Source organism: Neomonachus schauinslandi, chromosome 6, assembly GCF_002201575.2.
Source record: "Neomonachus schauinslandi chromosome 6, ASM220157v2, whole genome shotgun sequence".
Classification (NCBI taxonomy): Eukaryota; Metazoa; Chordata; class Mammalia; order Carnivora; family Phocidae; genus Neomonachus; species Neomonachus schauinslandi.
Genome location: NC_058408.1, coordinates 9,811,528 through 9,833,360, shown reverse-complemented (window position 1 = coordinate 9,833,360; position 21,833 = coordinate 9,811,528). Strand labels below are relative to the sequence as shown.

General features: G+C 39.9%; 1 protein-coding gene across 1 annotated transcript in view; it reads right to left on the bottom strand.

Moving 5' to 3' along the window:
- AIDA (axin interactor, dorsalization associated) overlaps positions 1 to 21,833 on the bottom strand; it is a 36,305-nt gene that overhangs the window by 1,928 nt on the left and 12,544 nt on the right. Inside the window, 8 exon segments of the mRNA XM_021698394.1 lie at positions 12 to 91; positions 93 to 130; positions 3,188 to 3,310; positions 5,148 to 5,270; positions 13,628 to 13,734; positions 13,971 to 14,034; positions 17,982 to 18,036; positions 18,629 to 18,682. Of these exon segments, the coding sequence (XP_021554069.1) occupies positions 12 to 91; positions 93 to 130; positions 3,188 to 3,310; positions 5,148 to 5,270; positions 13,628 to 13,734; positions 13,971 to 14,034; positions 17,982 to 18,036; positions 18,629 to 18,682 (644 nt within the window).

Genomic DNA, 21,833 nt, shown 5'->3' with positions numbered 1-21,833 from the left:
GCATCACTTACAGTTCTATTACAATCGGCCCGGCTTTAATTTCATCCATCTCCATGAAAGCAAAGCACTTGGTGCTGGTGAACCTTTTTTTTAGGCTTGTAGTGTTTGAATTCGAAGAAGATAGCTGCACCTATGGAATGAAAACAAACCACATCAGCCACAGACGGCGGACTTTCATCGTGCCCATCGTTTCCTCCATCACCGGAAGCACAGAGCACGTGGCAGCCGGCGTAACCTGACAAGGTAACCTTTGTCAAACGGTCTCTCTGAGGACGGCACTGTAGCTGCCACCCAAACTCTTCATCTGAGCGCAGTGACATTTCTCCATACCCTCCACTCCTACACGGCACAGCAGAACTTCCTGAGCTGGGCTGACTTGAGAACGTATGTAGTTCACACACGGGGAGAACGCCTTAAATGCCACATAGTGAACACAGAGGATGCTCGTGAAGCATGAACGTGGTCCACAGACACTCAGCAAGTGGCCGAGGCCTGTAAGAGTTCGTCAGAACATCCAGGCTCACAGCTCTGCTCCTCCCCCTGAAACAAAAGCTCAAAAATTCAACTGTTTTGGGTGTTTTGTTGGAGTTTAAACAATATAAATCATGTGCTGGTTCAGTTTTTAACTATTACCTGTTTTCTAAGACCTTTTATAGTATTCAAAGCAGTTTTGTTTCTCCCGGAATTACACATGTTTTGGAAGACAAAGGTCTAAAGAAGAGCAAGCCTATTCCTAGTCCACCCCTCCCCCAAAGAGCAAGCAGCAATGAAAAATTCAGATGTTTTTATCTCCCCAAAGCCCAAAAGATAAGCTCTCCCCACAGAAAGAAGCTTACAACAGAATTATTTGAGAGAGGGAGCGCACACATGTGTGCGAGTAGTGGGAGGGGCAGAGGGAGAGAGAGAATCTCAAGCAGATTTCCAGCTGAGCACGGAGCCCAACGCGGGGCTTGATCTCACGACCCTGAGATCATGACCTGAGCTGAAATCAAGAGTCAGACACAATCGACTGAGCCACCCAGGTGCCCCAAGAACCATTAATTTCTAAAGGCGGCACGGAAACTAGTTGGAAGGAAGTTGGGGTCTCACTCTTAACTGGCTACTTATTAGTTCTGCCTGAACCCAAGTGGGGCTGGATCTTGCTTGGCTTTTAAGGACAACACACATCCAATACTTTTTAAACCGAGGACAAGACTCACAAGTGACAAGAGCCTTAACAATGTTCAGAACTGGGCGCCTGGCTGGCTCAGTCGTTGAGCGTCTGCCTTCGGCTCAGGTCATGATCCCAGGGTCCAGGATCGAGCCCCACATCGGGATCCCTGCTCAGCGGGGAGCCTGCTTCTCCCTCTCCCACTCCCCCTGCTTATGGTCCCTCTCTCGCTGTGTCTCTCTCTGTCAAATAAATAAAATCTTAAAAACAAAACAAAACAATGTTCAGAAGTGTGTGTGCCATCCTGGTGCCTGGATCCAAATGGAGCACCTCCTGTCACAGGAGGAAAGAAACAGCAATTGCTTGAGAGAGTGGGACGTGGGTGAGGGACAGACGGGCACAACTGACCGTCTACTCCCTGCCCCCACACAAGGGTTACAATTATTAGTCCCCAAGATATGACCCTCCGTATCTGCCAAAGGGTAGCTTCTCTTCTCCCTCCCACAGAAATAACAGAAGCAATTTGTTATTAAAAACCCTCACAGATTTCTAAGGTAGCCGAACACATTTCTTCGTCTCTGCAGCTGTGAAGCCCATCTCCTTGTCATCATGACTGTGTCTCAGGTCTGAATAAATGTGAAATAAAGTCACATTTGCAAACAATACTAAAGTTCAAGTATAATACCATCATTTTAAGGAACTTAAAAAATGTTTCATTATTCATCTGCATCATCAGTAGATAATCTATTTCCTGCATCCTGGGTACGGTATGCACAGCTTTGTCCTTCGTGGTATTTATAAGAAAGAATGGAACGTACGAGGAGGCTGCTGTACGGAGATGAACGGAAATTCTTGTAAATACGAAGACAGCGTCTTCGTCAGCGTGTATCCATTCAGACTATAGTAATACTGCACATAGTAAAGTCAAAGCTCGAGAAAATGAACAGATGCTGAATCTAGTTCTACTTTCAGCATCTCGCGAATCCTCCAGAACACAGTGCACTACAACAGAGAAGTCAGCCCATATCAGAAACCTTTCCCAAAGCAGTGGACTTAAAAAAAAAAAAAAAAAAAAAATTTTTTTTCATATTTTTTTGCAGACAGCCTAACACTTCATATTGAAATTTCTTTAACATTATTTCTTAAGCCCGTTGTCTCTGTATTCTAATAGCGATTCTCAAGCTTTGGGGTGTATGAGAACCATGTGCAAGCCCCCTGAGAGACTGCTGAGCCCGGCCAACGTGTTTCTGAGTCAGGAGGTCTGCCGGGAGGCGGGGGCCCCGAGCACCAGCATCTAATGTGCTTCCAGGCGCTACTGCGGCTCACACCCGCGGCCACTGCCCCAACGGAAGCCCCGCGAGACGAGTCTTCCAGTGGTGGGGCCGAGGCGACAGCAGCACCAGATCGAAGTAAGAGGTCAAATATTTTAGAGAATATGGCAATTGTTCGAAAGGTACAAGCTTCTTGCAAAGAGTGAAAATGCCAAAAACTGCAACTGAACCTCAGGTGATAGAGGGATCCCCAAGTCTTGTTCTGGAGCGCCGACACTCCCTCGGAACACATGGAAAAGCATTTCGTACCAGGAACCGGCTAACTTGGAAATGTAACTTCACCTTTTTAAAAATGTGTTTTTGTCCTTTCCCAACCTCCTGCCAACTAAGTATGAGGTATGGTATCTTTCTGCCCAATAAAATCAGCTGGAAAAACAACTTGTTCTTTCAACTATTAGAGACTTAACCATCAGGGAGCCTTGGGGAGCCTCTGCCCCCTCCACTCTTCAGTAAGAGGAAAACTTCATTCTGTTTTGTTGTCCAAGATGATGAAATTTTATAATCAAAGAACATTTTATTACAGAACTGTTATTACACAACTATATCATACAAGTCCTAATTCCCACATTTAAAAAATCGCTATTTCATTCAAGTCACTGAACACTGTGTGGTGCGTGCTTCTGCCCACTGCGCTAGGTTGCGGGCACACAAACACAAGACGAGAACTCCAGCCACAAGAAGCCAATGTTTACCATCACAGACCAACCTTTGGTTAATTTTTCAACATGCTTCTGGAGCTCAATGTCCACATTAAAATGAACATATGTATCTTCTTTTCTTGAAGCCACAGGAGTATCTTGCACAGGAGTTAAATCTATGCCATTCAGATCTAGAGAGAAAAAAAAGCGTTTCAAACACACAGACTCAGAACTACAAACGAACCACAGAGGGTTAGGTTTCCTAAAGAGGCCTAGCAGAAGCTGAGAGGAGAGTCTCAGACACAGACACTCCCCTCCCCGTGGGAGCAGGTTTGCAGGGAGCTGCTGGTTTCCGGAGGTGTGTGGGGGGAGCTGAGGACAGAGACGGCAGGAGGCCATCTGGATGCTAAAGCAAGTTTGAAGACAACAAAGTTTGATCCTTCTTGTTAAGAGGGGAAAAGAACTTTTGTCTTCCTTATGCCACTATACTGCTGTATGCAATAAAAATTTGGAACATGAATGATATTACACAGGGGGGCCCCTACCCCTATGTCCTACCTCAGTCAAGTGCCTGGGCGTGGAAAGGCCTTTCGTCAAACATTAGCAGAATTCTCCTGTTGTACTTCACTCAGAGCCAATACAGTGGACATGAACGCTGCCAGTGAAACCTTTCTCTAAATGAGTCATTCTTTAGACATATTACCTAAATTCTGACCATATCTGCTATAAAGTAACCTGATTTACAACAACCAGATGGTACACTATGTATGATGTGTGGTTTTAATTTCCTGGAGCCAGGAATCTTCCAGTTTAATCAAATTCAACATGGACTCATTTAATGTGTAGTGTTTATGTATTACTCAACAGACTCCTATCTTAGAGAACTTAAAACAATTTGGTACATTTGATTATTCAGTTCAGTGTGTGCAAAGGTAACAGAGCGCCTAGCACATCATCCTTCACTTTTTACAGTGTACTGTCCCACGTGAGATATGCGGTTTTAAATGGCCTATCACATAATGTAGGGTATCAAGACTTTCCAGTAGACCGTGGACTTGGGAACCAATAACATCAGAGGTCAAGTATTTCAGCATTAGCGCTGTGGATCACGTGGTCTCCACGTGAAAATTCTTCTCTGTGTCTGAATTTATTTCTATGATTGGTAAAAGTTCAATTTCAGTCACTGTTTCTTTGGTTTGCCTCAAAGTGCAGATTAACTGTAGGTGAAAATTGATGGGGCAGGGATTTCTGAATAATAGTATGACAACCTCATCCTCAATCACCCAATAATTATTTTTAAAAGACTGCTGAGTGCTTTACAAATCAAGTGCCATATAAAGGCTTGACACCAACAAAAGAATTCCGTGAGCGCGGATTCCATCCTAAACCAAAGACTCAAAAAGCTGTTTTCAAGGAATAAATGGTATGCCACACTGGACAGGAGAAAACAAACAAATCCTGAAGACGACCATGCTTAATAAGAAACACAACGCTTCTTTCATGCAGCCTTGGGCTCAGGGTGTGGATGTTTATGGATGTGTCCTACTTCCTGTCTCAGGATGGTTCACTGGAGGCCCGATGCTCACGCACTCCTGCAGGGCTCCCCTGTGTCTAAGACATCGCGGCAGGAAGCAGAGCACCCGAAGGGGAAGCGTGGGGGAACAGGAGAGCGTGGGGCTTGGCAAAAAAACCCACACACCTGAGAAGGTGGCGGGAAGTATATGCTGTTGAAGACAGTGTGTATGTCTAGTCAGCACCCTGGATGGGATTTTAAGAATACAGAAATTTACCAAAAAACCCTCAAAAGCAAATGCGCATGTCAGTTATAAATAATTAAGTATTTTTAGAAACTTTCTCAGAAATACTCAGTGAAGGAACGATGACGGCTGCCCAGGGGTTTTCCCTCACTGTAGGACGAATGCAAATGAACTGTCACAGGTGCAAGGACCCACCCCCATACCTCCCTGTGTTCCAAGTGCGAATCAACATTACACAGTTCGCCAGAGGGGAAAACGCAGAGTTATTTACCCTTTACGCTAACTGTGATATAGGGATCGATGCACTGCCCCGCATCCTTCAGGCCAATTTTCTCAATTCTGATGGTGAGTGACGTCATTCCTGGCTCCGACGGCAGCCTGGGTAGTAAAGTGCCTGACGAGAGAAGGGCAAAAAGTGAGCTCTGGAGCAACTGCAGGGCAAATACTGGAACAGCACAGAGAAGATACAGCCTTGCACTTAACAGACTTCGCAACTCGCCAGGCATTGCTGTAGTTTCCAAAACTTCCAAACACTCAATGTGATTCTTTTGGACAAATATTTAGTAAGACACAAGATACACCTGTACTTCCTTAATTCATATTCAACACTAAAGCGTAAACCAGTCAAATCTGTTAAAGATTCAATTCACTCCGGGAAGCCCAATTACAAATTACCGCATACTTAATATACTCATGTCATATATATGTGTTTCACATTTACTCATACTACATAAGATATATTTCATATCTCTGTATGAAGTGGTAGAAAAAGACAAAGAGCTTTTTAAACTTTTTTTTAAAAGATTTTATTTATTTATTTGAGAGAGAGAGAGAGAGAGAGCGAGAGCAGGAACACAAGCAGGGGGAGTGGGAGAGGGAGAAGCAGGCATCCCTGAGGAGCAGGGAGCCTGATGCGGGGCTCGATCCCAGGACCCTGGGATCATGACCCGAGCCGAAGGCAGACGCTTAATGACTGAGTCACCCAGGCGCCCTTAAACTTTTCTTATATTATCCCAAAGTTTGAGAAGCTTAATACCAGAATCAATCAACAAATCTTTTTTTTTTTTCTTTTTAAGATTTTATTTATTTGTCAGAGAGAGAGCGTGCGCACAAGCAGGGGGGAGTGGCAGGCAGAGGGAGAAGCAGGCTCCCTGCTGAGCAAGAAGCCTGACATGGGCCTCAATTCCAGGACCCTGGGATCATGACCTGAGCTGAAGGCAGACGCCCAACCGACTGAGCCATCCAGGTGTCCTAATCAACAAATCTTTTAGTTATTAATGGAAGAAATAACTTACAATTGAATATTTATGTATTTAATTAAATAATTTTATAATCTAATTTCCCACCCCTTTCTGCATTCTATTCTGTCTGATCTTTTCTCTCGGAAATTAATCCTGTTGAGAATGGCATATGCAAGAGTGCCTGCATATTTGAAACCTCTCATACGTATCAGCTAAATTTTTTTAAAACTGAAAAACCACCCAGAGCCACACCAAAACAATGACGTCAAGAAATCAACCGTACAGTTTATTTCATATCATCTACCGAGAACAGATGTGAACCAAAGTTGATTTTAATCTAATATGCATATAGTATCTCAAACTAAGGTATCTAACATTCATGAAGAACTGTGATTGACATTTTTCATGTTTCTGTCCAACAGTGTGTTATCCTACTTTTAATGATGAAGTATCTGAAATATGTGAATCAACTTACTACCTTCAAAATAGAACATTTGATTAGCTGCAAACAGGCTTGAGGGGATTTTGGGGGGTGATGGAAAGGTCCTTAAATTAGATCAAACTGGTAAGATGTACAACAGTACAGATCAAAAGTCGCTGAACTGTACACTTACAATGAATGAATTTTATGGTAAGAAAATTACTAGAGAAATTCAAGAGTCTTGGGGCGCCTGGGTGGCTCAGTCGGTTAAGCATCTGCCTTCAGCTCAGGTCACGATCTCAGGGTCCTGAGACTGAGTCTGACGTTGGGCTCCCTGCTCAGTGGGGAGCCTGCTTCTCCCTCTCCTCCCCATTTGTGTTCTCTTTCACTATCTCTGTCTCTCTCAAATACATACATAAAATCTTTAAAGAGAAAAAAGATTCAGGAGTCTTAACTGGTGATACTTGTTAAAGAAAACTTTTGGCTTATGAAAAGTTAGAAGTTAGAAAACCAAAATGGAACACTCAAAGCAGTATTCAATACCATTTCGAAAGTAAAATGATAACATTACTTTTTCACATGAAATAGGTCTTTGATATTTTGCCATATTTCAACACATTTTCTTACTGCAGCCACTGTCTCTTTTAAAAGATTTTATTGTGAAATCTAACAAATATTTAGAAAGGCAAATAAAACAAGTGCACAGCCTAATGAAAACTGGAAAACAAGCATCCATGTAACCATCGCTTAGGTCAAAAGATAAACATTACCCCAGGGGTTCCCTCCTATCACCACCCAAAGTTCTTCCTAATCCCTCTCCACTATGCTGGCTTCCAAAATAATTGCTAAAAAGCACTGTATTAATAATGTTTTGCCTGCTTTTGAACTTGAGATTTATCTGACTTGTTGCCAGTAGCTATAATTTGTTCATTTGTAGGACTAGATAGCACTGGTGTATAGTACATGGGTTTTATCAACATATAGCACAGTTTATGCATCCATTCTTCTGTTGACAGGCATTATGAGCTGCTCCAAGTTTTTGGACAATGCTGCTGTAACATTCTTGTACACATATTCTAGTGCATGTGAGCACACATTTGCGAGAGAGAGGGATCACCAAGTCACATGGGGCATCGCCCTCCTGTGTACCACATGAAGATAATCTGTGTTCAAAGTGTTCATGCAGATGCCCCCTTCCAGCACTGCTCCCACTGCACCCCCCCCCCCCCCCCTCCCCCACGCTGACGGAGGCCATCAGACTTTTTTTAGCTAATTTAGGTGTAAAGAAATGTTGATCCAGGGGCGCCTGGGTGGCTCAGTTGGTTAAGCGACTGCCTTCAGCTCAGGTCATGATCCTGGAGTCCTGGGATCGAGTCCCACATTGGGCTCCCTGCTCAGCGGGGAGTCCGCTTCACCCTCTGACTGTCTCCCCTCTCATGCTCTCTCAAATAAATAAATAAAATCTTTAAAAAAAAAAAGTTGATCCAGTTTTCATGTGTGTTTCTCCATGACTGACTAAGGTTGAGCCCCTTTTCATTTTAGAATGAGCATTTGGATTTCCTCTTTTCTGAAGTATCTATTCAATTATTTTGCACATCTTTTATCAGAATGTTCATCTTTTTCTTATTTGTAGGAATTCTCTAATAGTTTGATATGAGCTTTTGTTGGATATGTGTTTGTAACTAGCTTCTCAGTGGCTTACCTTTAAAAAGAAACTTTACATTGAAGGATAACATATTAAAAAATATATAAATCATGTACAAATTCTAAGTACAGCTTGATGAATTTTCACAAAGTGAACATGCCTGTGTAACCACCACCAGATTCAGGAAAGACATTGCCGGCATACTAGGAGCCCTCCTGTGTCCCCAGCAGACCCAAGTCATTTTCTCCCCCGAGAGATAACAACCGTTCGGGACTTCTAACACCACAGATTAGTTTTACGTGTTAAGCCCTTCTCTGTTAATGGTGTCTTCTGATGATGGTAAATTCTCAATGTTAATATATTCCTATTTCTTAATCTCTAAATTCCTTTACAGTCACCACTTTCTGTGTCCTATTCAAGCATCTTTCCCCACTCCAAGATCATGAAGGTGTTTTCTCCTAAGAGCCTTATCGTTTTTCCGTTTGCACACCAAAGACAAAAATTAATTCAAAGTGATTGTACAATTAAATGCAAATGAAAAAACGATGAGAGCGAGAGAGAAAGAAAGCACAAGCAGGGGGGGGCAGAGGGAGAGGACAGAGAGAATCCCAGTGGGTGGGGAGCCCGACACGGGGCTCGATCTCATGTCCCTGAGACTGGGGCCTGAGCCGAAACCAAGTCAGATGCTTAACGGACTGTGCCACCCAGACCTCCCAGCACTCTTATTTACAAGACCATCATTTCTCGCCTTGCTCTGCAGTGCACCCTGATCACAAATCAAGCATGGGCTGTTCTGGGCTTTCCATTCTGCCTCATAGGACTTTTCCCGTCCTTGTACCACTACTCTAGTGTCTTCATCACTCTAATTTTCTAAAAAGCCGTGACATTTGGTAAAACAAATTCTCCCCTCTTAACATTATTTTCCAAGAGTCAACTACTTTTGGCCGCTTGCACTTCCATGTAAATTATAAAAACAGCTGTCAAGTTCTTGAAAACAAATCTACTGAATTGCAGTGAAGCTCAGGTCAACTTTAGAAATAGTCACATCTTTACAAACTGCTTCGTCCAACCCATGAACTGAAATATACCTTTCCATTTATTAAAGATTTCTTAATTTCTCTTGATAGTTTTATTATTTTCTTCACAAAGGTCTTACACTTCTTCTGTTGGATTTATTACTAGGTATTTGATATTCTATATTATAATAAATGTTATAATATTTATTTTCTAAGCAACTATTGCTTGTTTATAGATTAAAAAAAAATCTGTACTTAAGAACTGATTCTTTCAAGGAACCATGCATACTAAACTCTCTTATTAATCCTAATTACTCATCTGTTGATTCTTTTATATGTACTATATATATATTCATAACACCTGCAGATAAAGGGAGGGGATTTTCTTCTCCTAATGTTTATCTTTTATTTTTCTTGTCCTAGCGTACTGGCTAGCACTTCCAGACAATGTTAATAAAAAGGTAATAGTAGGCACTCTTGGTCTTGCCTTGTTCTTGATCTGAAAAGGAAAGCTTCAATTTTTACAAGTATGATTTTGGCTCTAAGTGTCCCTTAGAGAACACCTGCAGACGTGTTCTGTTCTCAGTCTGCTAGAAATTTTTTTAAAGGTTTATTTATTTATTATTTTAGGAGGGAGGGAGGGGCAGAGGGAGAAAATCTCCAGCAAATTCCCCACTGAGCACGGAGCTGGACTTGGGGCTCCATCTCACAACCCTGAGATCAGGACCAGAGCTGAAATCAAGAGTCAGACGCTTAGCTGCCTGAGCCACCCAGTCTGCTAGAATTTTTTTAAACTCAAAAACAGATTTAGAATTTAATTATTTAAAATTTAATTGTATTTATTTATATGAGAGCGAGCGAGCAAGCATGAGTGGCAGGGAAGGGCAGAGGGAGACTTCACGCTGAGCAGGGAGCCTGATGTGGGGCTTGATCCCAGGACCCTGAGATCATGACCTGGGCCGAAGGCAGATGCTTAACCGAATGATGTTTCTAGGTGCCCCTAGAATTTAATTTAAAACATTTTCTGCATCTATTGAGAAGACTGAGATTTTTCTCAATTTCTTAAGGTGAATCACCTTGATGTACTTGTAACAATATATTCCAAAAATCACTCATTAGTTCATGGGGATTTTCCTTATTGTGATCTGTAGTATTCTGTGTATCATAGTTTACTCAGCCAATCTATGTATGGCATTCAGGCTGTTTCTAATATTTTACTATTACAAATAATACCACGATAAATAACCGGCTATATGCCAGTTTTTGATTTTTTTAAAAAAAATTTTATTGGAGATGTATCTTCAGAATAAATTCCTAGAAGTGAGATGGACTGCTGGGCCTAAGAAAAAATGTCTAATTTTGTTATTGTTAGATATTGATGAATTCCCCTCCAGAGGGACTGTACCGTTTGTTCTCTTGCCAGCAATGAATGAGCATGTTCCCTGCAGCCTCAGCAACAGTTTTAATTTGTATGTCTATTATGTTACATCTTTTCACATGTTTAAGGGCCACTTGTACATATTTGTGTGAGTAAACTGTCCATGTCCTTTGCCCAATTTTCTAATGTGCTTGTGGCCTTTGTTGTCACAGCTTAAAGATTTCTTATATATTAAGGACATCAGCTCCTTATGTGTCTTTTTCACTTTGATTATGGCTTTTTTTTTGACAGTCAAAGGGGACCTCTGGGGCATCTGGGTGGCTCAGTTGGTTAAACATCTGACTCCTGATTTCGGCATGCGCGGAGCCTGCTTAAGATCTACTCCCCCCCCGACCCGCAAGTGCTCTTTCTCTTAAAAAAAAAGGGGGGGGAGGAGGGTTGCTTATCTAACTTTCAAAGCCAATGGCAGATTCTCCTTTTATGAAAGATGTTTTTCCCAAGTGAATATTAAAACTGTTTCCACTTTAAAAGATAAATTACATTATTTTTAGTTTCAAAAATAAACGTGTACACATATTTAAGCCTATATAGAGATAAATCAACATACTCGTATAATAATTTTGAAATGGCTAAGCCTATATTTGAGCTTGATCATGTCATTCAATAAGAAAATGTTTTTTAAAATCTTGAAAAATTGTGTCTTGGGCTATTTTCAAATTCATATTGCTTTGTTTATGATTTTAGTAGCTTTACTATTCAACGCTGTCTAAATTTTCTGGACATAAATAACAGGTTGTATATTTATATCCTTTATTTAAGTGAAATCTACCAAGCCCACCTTTATTATTTTTAAAGATTTTATTTATTTGAGAGACAGGGAGACAGAGGCAGAGGAGACGAGTGGGGGGGGGGGGGGAAGGGCAGAATGGGAGAGGGGAAGAAGACTCCCCACCAAGTGGGGCTCGGTCCCAGGACCCTGAGACCATGACCTGAGCTGAAGTCAAACACTTAACTTACTAAGGCACCCAGGCGCCCCCCTAAGCCTACCTTTAGACAAATTAAATCTCAATTTGACTTAAGCAAATTATTTAACAATTATGTTTGCCTTATGAGTATTTAAAGTTTTGAAAAGAAGAAAGTAGTTAAGAAAGCTTTTTTGTCTTTTTTCTTCAAGAAAGGTTGGATGAAAGTCATTTTTAATTTTAAGTGGGAAAAAAAACTACTCTGAGTCATACCATATCACATACGATACCATTCTTCATCAGCCTTATAGTGGTAGTGTTTACACAACTGTATGCATTTGTCAAAACTTACAAACTACACACTTTTTAAAAAGCATTAATTTTATACATGTAAATGATACTTCAGTAAATGTGACTTTAAAAAAGTCACAACAAACCTACAACTCAATAAATTATATAAGAACAAAGGTGACAAATAAAAAGTCACAATTCTTAGAACACTTTAGCCACCAAAATGCAGACACTGCCTAGGCATCACTGAAATCTTGAATTCAGTGATTCAGGATTCTTCAGGAAAAAGAAAAGATATAAGAAAAAGAAATGTTTTCCTGCTTTACAATTAAATGTCAAATGTCATCTTCCTATTTCAATGATTTCAGTAAGTATAACTACAAATTTTTTTAAAAAGATTTTATTTATTTGAGAGAGAGAATGAGCTGGGGAGGTGGGGGGGAAGAGGAGAGGGAGAGGCAGACTCCCCACTGAGCAGGGAGCCAGAGGAGGAGCTCAATCCCAGGACCCCGGGACCATGACCTGAGCCGAAGGCAGCTGCTTAACCGACTGAGCCACCCAGGTGCCCCGATATTACTATGCTTTTATTACCAAGAAAGCTATCTGGATGACACACAAATTGTATTTAGCTCTACTGTAAAGCTTCTAGGGTCTATTTCAAAATGCATGATAATCTTACAGCACACCGCTATCATACCTAAAGTGAACTAGTTTACCAGAAATGAAAACTATGCACTGTATAAGAACAGAACAGAGCAAACCAGTGGTTGGGAGAGGCAAGAGACTTATCCAGGGTGCCTGCCTAGGTCATTTGCAGAAAGGGAAGATCCTTTCTGCAAATCTTCTGCAAATAAAAACGGTTTGCCAGACATTATTTCCTTTCCTAAAACAAGATGGGGAAAAAAGAGCATTTGTTCAGTACCCATTCCCCTTGGACCCAGTCTTAATGACTACATTTGATTAATTAAAGAAGTGCTTACAATAGTCTACAGAAAAGAGTTACCATAGCAGGCCTGAGACTGTTATTGTCAGGAAGGCCTGCTGGCAAGGCCACCCCTGGGCTAGAGCCTGGGAACTTGGATTTCGGGCATGTTCCCACCATCCCCCAATAAGGATGGTCACTATCTGTAAACTGTGCAAACAATATGGTTTATGCTGAATATGTGCTTTCCTTCCGGGAGTCTGGAACTCTGGCCAGTGCTAAGCAGAGGGTGCCGATGTGATCAGCCCCTAAGAACAGCGCTGGGCACGGAGTCTCTAACAGCTTCCCACGGACACATTTTACATGTAGTACAACCTATGTGACTCCACTGGGAGGGGACTCTCAGAAGCTTGCACCTCATGTGGTAACTGGGTGATGGGCATTAAGGGGGGGCGCCTGTAATGAGCACTGGGTGTTATATGCAACTGATGAACCACTAAATTCTACCCCTGAAACTAACAATACGCTCTATGTTAATGAACTTGAATTTAAATAAAATCTAAAAAAAAAAGAAGCCTGCATCTGGTTTCCTCCAGACTTCGTTCACTTGTGCACCTTTTCCCTCTGCTGACTTTGTTCTTGTCTTTGCTCATTGCAATAAATCATAGCTGTGAATACAAATATATGCTGAGTCTGTTGAGTCTTCCTAGCAAATCACTGAACTTCAGGGTGGCCTTGTACACCCAACACAGATAGTAAGATACCTTCAGACCATGGCTATGAAAATTTGCTTAAGATTGGCAAGTACCAAAATAAGTTCTAAACACCCTAACCTTGGATTAAGCTATGCCTGTTTTGAAATCAGCGATACTCACCGGGAACTCTAGCAGGAAAGGAATCAGGAGACCCTGCTCCAGCACCACCCTCTTCTTCATCTTCTTCAAATTCCAAATTCTCTTCTTCACCAGGTGCTAAAATTCTTCTACATGCAAAATGGCAAACAAAATAGTGAGCTACAAAACTAACCACCCTAGAGAGGCATTATAGCCACCCATTTCCCAGGTAAGATGTGGATACAAAAAATGTTGACACAAAAATGTTGACCTACTGATATTAAAGATATCAATACTGATATAAAAAATGCAGATATATCCGAAAGCTAGGTAAAAAATAAGACAATAAAATAAGAAGACAAATATTGGTGCTTAATTATTTTACCTTAAGGGGACAGGCTGAACGTCAAATGGGAATTCCTTATTATATGTAAGAATATTCTTTAGGACTAGAATAAAAACAGAAAGAAAGACACAAATTCTTCCATGAATCAAAAAAAATTTTATTAGAAATGACTGATTTTTAATCAATTTTACTATGCATATTAATACTTAAAAAAACTCCCAATCTTATCATCATTCAGAGCCACGACGCATTTGTCCATTGAAGGTCTTAGCAAAATGAAAATATCCATAGTATACTCCAGATACCAGTACTTTGTAAGATCTCCAAGGAAACTAAGTTCCAGAATCTCAGAGCCCTCACAGAAAATAAACTCCAAAACAGTTGTATGTACAAGGTCCTAGGTGAGACATAGGGCAGCAGAGAAAGAATAGATCTCCTTCCTGGAGTACTTCAATTACAAGACTGGTCCAAGGATAACCAATTAGAGGTACATGAGATTATTTTGGTCTATGTCCTTATTAGGTTTCTCCTCAACCCCATAAAACTGGCAAAATTAGATAAAACTGGTTACAATTTCCATATGCCGATAGTTTATTACACACATATATCTACATACATACATGGACAAATACACAAAGAGGGATTTACCCTCAAGAGAAGTCTTCAGATAACATGGCACCCACCACCTTCTGCATTAGGGTATGGTCCATAATTACATTCTGGCATGTAAACTTTAAGAGAGATGTTCTAGGGATGCCTGGGGGCTCAGTTAGTTAAGCGGCTGCCTTCGGCTCAGGTCATGATCCCAAGGTCCTGGGACAGGGTCCTGGGACAGAGTCCCGTATTGGGCTCCTTGCTCAGTGGGGAGCCTGCTTCCCCCTCTGCCACTTCCCCTGCTTGTGCTCTTTCTCTCTCTCTCTGACAAATAAATGGAATCTTTAAAAAAAAAAACAAACCAAAAACTTTAATTAAAAAAAAAAAGACGTTCTATAACTCTGCCTACATTTAGAGAGCTACTATGAATATGGATACCTTACAGAGTTACTAGAAGTATGTAATTTAGTGCTTCGTATCTGGCGTTATGGGTCTTCAGTAACTACCTGCAGTTACATGAAGGTGAAGTAATGGCATTAACCGAGCAATCCAAAAAGTTCCTACGATTTTGTACTCAACTTACGCAGCCTCATTCCAGAGTGCTGTAGTTTGGAGGTAAGAGCTGCGGCGTGTGTATGCTGTCATCCCAAAGCGGGAAATCCCAGAGCGCAGGCTGCGCTTTTATGACTTATTCCAACAGGAGTCACAGGGGTTTTTCAGACTTCCATTATATGCACTCGATTTATTGAGTCGTTCAGTGAGAGGTCTGAGACTTGTGTCTAGCTTCTTGTTCATTCTTATTCTCTTTGCCCTCCAGCTCTTACCCTCATCTTTCCTTTCTCTTTCTTCCTCTCAACAAATGGGCACCAAGTGCCCACTGTGTTCCAGTCCCTGTTTTAGGTGCTAAAGATATGGCAGTGATCAAGACAGGGTTCTTGCTCTCATCTATGGATCTTAGGCTCTGGTCAGGAAAAGCAGACAGTAAATAAAGCAACAAATTAACAAGGTACTGTTAGACTGTGGTTAGCATCACAAAGGACAGGGTCAGGAAGAGCGTGTAAGTGGAGCAGGGGGACAACTTCGGCTAAGGTGGACAGAAAAGTAACTTGCTGGAAGACAAGTGAGCCATAACCTGGAATGAGAGGATGCGTCCAGAAGCAGCATGGGCGCAACGGCTTTCCAGGTGTAAACAACAGGCTAGAGGGGCGCCCGGCTGGCTCAGTTGGTGGAGCGTGCGACTCTTTAACTCGGGGGTTGTGAGTTCGAGCCCCACGTTGAGAGGAGAGATTACTTAAAAATAACATCTTTATAACAACAACAAAGGCCCTGAGGCAGGTACTGGTTTGGCTTGTAATTTCCTGGAAGGTATTATCATGAGCACGGAGCCCATCATGGTTTGGGGACCACGTGGCTCACCCCACAGCTGACATCTGATGGAGCACCTCTGCCAGGAGAAACTCAGCACTCCCAGCCCACTCTCACAGAGCATGGCCTGCCACCCTCCTGAAGGCCACACTCTGAAAATGACAGACACACTGTCAACAAAGTGTGTTCTGCTTCTGTGGTTGACTGGTTTCATTTTTCCGGTGGGTAAAATGAGTAAGTTCTTCCCATCTGAAAGGTGGATTAACATCAGAAAATGAAATAAATAGTACTTTCAAAATCTTACTTGTACTAGTTTCACACAGGATTATCCAGAGACTTTTTTTTAACCTTAAAACCTACATTAGCAGAATAAACCAAGTCCCACATATTAATTTTCCTTTCCTTACAGTATAAAAAGAGGCAGAAACTAGCTTGACTTAATCTGAAATCTATTCAAATACCCATTTGTAGAAAATGTTTAATTCTGATAAAGTAACTCCTAACAAGTGCCTAGCTTGGAGAGATGCAAAACTATAGAGCATAGCCTCAGATATAATATACACATTTATATTCCTTTAAAAGGCAATAGCAAATTAAAATCACCTAAAAAGGTAACTAAGTACGATGAAGGGAGAGGTCCAAATGAAAAGCACTATATAAATTCAGAATATAACAAAATAGATTCCAATACTACCTTTCCTTTCCATTCCCACCCCTAATCTTAAAAAAACAAAAACAAGCAAACAAAAAAGCAAGAAATGGAAGACTAATGCGGATTTTAGTCCAATCTGCCACTAATACGTGGGTCAGTAATCCCTCAAGAGCTCGAACTGGAAACCCATGATCTTTAGGATTGATGTCAACACTGCACCATTACAGGCATCACAAGAGAATATAGGGGCAGGAGCATAGGCTTTGGGGTCACTTAGAATCCTGGCTAAAACCCAGTTCTGGCATTTACAAGCTGTAAGGTCATGCAGTCAGCAAACTGCAGCTGAATGGACTTATGGGAGTGTTTGGGTTAATGGTAACGGTAACCATTAATATCAATGAAAGATCCTACAAGGCAATAGGAGAAATCCGTAACACTCTAAAATTTTATTTGGAAACACACCGAAAAACAAACAAAAACTAATGGAAAACTGTGACTAAATAGAAAGCCCAAATCCTAATTATCATCATCATTTAAAAAAAAAAAAAAAAAAAATCAAACATAATCTTTAAAACCACTAGACAACAGACATCCTCACTGCAGCTAATCTTTTTTAAAAGCCATCAATGTGCTTTTCTTAAAATAATCTTACATATATAATCAGTCACAAAGGACCATATGTGATATGATTCCATTTATACAAAATGTCCAGAACAGGCACATTCACAAGACAGAAAGTGAATTAATGACTGCCTAGGGCCAGGAACTGAGGAGTAGGGGAAGCAGGTGTGGGCTAAACAAGACAGGGTTTCTTTCTGGGGTGATAAAAATGTGGTGGACCGTTGGTGGTATTCAGTAATCATGCCTTTGCCTACTTTGCAAAGAGAACATTCATATGAACAATAAGAAAACATTCCTCTAAGAGAACATTCATGTGAACTAATAAGAAAATCTTATTTGGCACATCCTAACCACCAAAACATTTGAAGCAAATGTTTACTCCAAAAAAGCTTTCAAGAAGGGACAGGAAAATGGGGACAACAAGGAAACCTTTTGTAGAGCATCACAAACAGCTAGACTGTAGTTTCCAAGGACATGTAGTATAAACGGGCATCAATAACTGTAACTTTATACTCTCCAGTAAACTCTACTGTAAGTGCTTACCAAAGTAATTATAGTCTTATTAAAGTGATTAAAACAAAGGCTGAAACATATGAATGAGATAGAACCTGGAATCAAACCACTTTTCATATTCTATAATGGTGAACAGAATAATAATTACTATAAATATTACAGAAATTATAAAAGCACAAAAAAAATCACATAGGACTAGGTAGGAACAGAAATGAATAAGTACCTATGCTAAATAATCTTAATATCTATAATGAATTAAGTAGTTTCCTAAAGGAATACCACTAAAAATATAAAATAAAACTTACTTGGTTCTAGCTTCTTCAGGTCCTCCAGTTTAAATTCTTCTTGAGACTGTGTGGACTGAATTTAAAATACGCATATTACACCTTTTTATTACAAAGATTTCACTATACCCTATGTCTTTTAAGTGGCAAGAACTAAATATTGAAAAAGTGGACAAAATAAATGAATCCATTTCATGCTTTCAAAGTAGAAAATGAAAAGTCCCGGGATGCCTGGGTAGATCAGTTGGTTAAGGTCTGCCTTCGGCTCAGGTCATAATCCCAGGGTCCTGGGATCGAGTCCCGCATCGGGCTCCTTGCTCAGCGGGGCAGCCTGCTTCTCCCTTTGCCTGCCACTCCCCCTCTTGTGCTCTCTGACAAATAAAATCTTAAAAAAAAAAAAAAAAAGAAAAAGTCCCAAACTGGTTTTTGTTTGTTTTTATATTTTGGAACATTTGGGCTAAAAATAACAAAAAACTGACGTTATATCTTTTCTCTCTACAGTTTATTAAATATGAACTAAATCTTTTAATAGGAGTTTAACCCATGAATTCCTATTGCTAGAAATCTCTTCTGAGACAATACTGCTTTTAGCATTAATGCTTAAAGTTTATTAGAATAGTTCATGATTTTTTCTTATATCAGAAAGCAGGAAAAAAACCTGTGTTTACCTGTAAAGCTGCACTTCGTAATTCCAAACATGTTGCAATTTTGCCTATGGTTTTCTGTAGGAAAAAGAAAAAGCTATAAATACCACATATATTGCAACTGTTAGTTGTCAAAACCATGGAGTTAATTTTTATTAGTAAGGGATCTATACTTTTTTTAAAGTTAAATTTTACTTCTTTGTAGCATCTTGCAGATTTTAGAAAAGAGAAACAGGAGGCAAAGGGTTAGGATAAGGGAGAGAATGTGAGTCCATATTCTCTCCTGACCTAACTGTACCACGACCAATTTTAAATCAAGTTTGCTCTGATGACAGCTTTAGATTTATTTAAAGGTCAATGAAAAGGACTTCCAACATCTTCCCTCCCAAGCTTTGCCTTCTCTTAATCTCCATTAAGCCTGAAATTCGCTAAAAGATTTAAAATAAAAAATATCTGAAAGCTAGCAAAATGGTATCATTTAATTTTGACATAGGTCCAATCTTGACTTGTCTAATTAAATATGTAGATAATACTCAGCAAAATCAATACTTGTGATGAATGGTGGCAAGTTTTATAGTCAGATCTGTCTTAGATGGGCTATAAGATGGATAAAAATAATAGGGTATAGTCCTTGCTTTTAACAAGCTCAAGTTATATTATGTGAGATGAGACTCTACAAAATCACTGTAATATAAAGAAGAGACGCTTGATTCTTATCAGCTTTAGCATAGTGAGCCATTACACATGAAGAAACTGTGCAAGAATCTGTGTTAGAAATCAAGCCCCAGTAACTGGGAGGATTTGTCAAACTGAAGAGTTTAGAAAACTCAGTTCAGTTGTCTAAAGTCTCAAACTGAAAGCAGAGGGATATTAGGTTTGAAACATGAAAAGTGAGTGTGTGCATGCACGTGCGCTGGGGGAAGCCATGGTCTTTCTGAAGGGGACCTTCCAGGACGAGCAGAGGAATCTGTTATTACTGTAGCAATAAATTACACAGAGGTTTTTGAATAGAAGGATGACCTTTAGGAAGACTGTTAAGACAACGGTCTCCACAGGCTGGGGGAGAAAAGGGCAAAGACTACAGGTAAGAGCAGTCAGGTTGTTCCGGGTAAATGTGAATCAGAACAAGAACATGGACAACTAGAGTGGAAATAAAGAGGAGGAGACCCACAGAAGAAATACCTGTAAGAATAGGCAGCTGAATCAGGCCCATCGACATTTTTAAGTCCTTCCAAAAAAAGGGCATTTCTTATGTTTTTATTAGGAATAAATCCAGACCATAAAAGTGAAGTATTTACGTACAATACTTGTAATGCCTTCACCACAAAACATTCTTGGGAAAAAATGACATGTTTTTTCTACACGTACTGATCACTTGCAGAAGTTTAGTAAATTGGATTTTCACTTTCTTTATAAGATAAACGAGGAGCAAAGAGGTGTAACAGGTACTGGCCTGGCCCCTGGTACGCAGGCTAGTGGGCACTATGCACTTATCTTATCGACAGTCAACAGCTGGTAAAGCCAACTCCAGCCACTCCTGAGTAAGACAGGACCCTTGGCCAAGGAATAAGTAACACTCTCGATCTCCACAATCTGTAAAAATTCCTTTTAATCCCAATATCACAGTTTAGAAAATACCCTATTTTATTCTGAAATTTTACATTTAAAGATTATATCTAAATTTAGTAACTTCAAAAGGACTCATCTGTTTATTTACTCTCTCAAATAGCTACTGCATAAGAACCAGCAATAGTCTTTTCTACATAAAATCTAATATCCCCATTGTTGTTTAAATATACCACTCAACTATGACAAAACTAGGTGATTTAAATATATATAAATAAAATTTACATATGTTTTATTTGTATGTATAAAAACATAAATATATAATAATAAAGTAATGGCTAACAGCTATTGAGTACTCACATCTCCTAAGTGAGTTACAAGCATTAATTCATGTAATCCTCATTATAACCCTGAGTTAGAGACAATCATTTTACTGAAGAGACGTTAAGCAACTTGCCCTAGACATCCATGTCTTCTATACATATAATAGTGATATGTACAATAAAGTGATATACTTATTTTAATACCATTTGGCCATACTTTTTAGGTTCTTTTAAAAATGCTTTCTAAAAAGGATTCTGTATTAAGTGAGATGTATCAATGAGTAAGTCTTTATATTAACTCTCTTTCTTTCATTTACTATAAAATCCATTTGATTTGAGACTGTTAACATTTAAGGTAAAATGCAGTTTAACAATTACGATTCCACTAACAACCTATTTTAAATTTAAACATTTCTGCAAGTTAAGCAGAAGCAACAGCTTTTTACACAGAATCTACTGAACTATGGCAAAATACCAATAGGCATTATTCATAACTACTTTAAGGGACCACACCCAACATCAGTATTAAAAGGGAGCGAAACACTATCATTTTCAGCTGCAGCAATGACTTTTAAAACATGCAGCATTTATTGATGTCAAAATCAAGTGCCTGCTACTGTAACCGTGTCACCTTTCTTAGAAACAAATGGTTAGGAAAAATGATTAAGCAGTACCAGGTCACTTGTGTCCACATATTAAATACTGACTATTAACTAAGGTACATTAAGACTAAGCACTGAAGGTAAATGAAGTTTAGTTTTAAAAAATTTAAATTATTAGCACCTCATTCAAATTAACTGCTCATGCTTAATACGGTACAGAAATGGAAAATGTTCTCATTTTTAGAATACTGGCTATTTTGTCATTGGTAGGGAAATTAATAAAAAGAGCAGCTAAGGAAAAGATGGGAAAAAAACAAAGAGCCAAGTTAATTTTGCTAAAACACATTCAATTTACATAAGGAAAAAATCGAAAAAATACATATAAAGTAGTACCGTCTCAATCCAGACTTAATTTTTTGATTTAAATAGCCAGTCATCTACCCTCTAGCCGGGGGGAGGCTGGGATAGGAGAAAGAGGGGAAGGTGGAGGAGACAGTGGAAAGGGGGAACCTATAAAATATAAAACAAGCGCATAGTGCTGGAACTCTCATTACTACCAAACTCGATTCAGAACAGGGAAAAACTTTCTAAGCATCATGAGACAGGATGTTCTCTTCTGTCCAGAAACTTACATGAGAAAATCTACGACACCAAAGTAGGGAATTTAATGGAATGAAAGCTTTTGGCAGCTATTCTTTGGCTACTAAACTCAGTTGTTATAATGACAAAACTACTGAG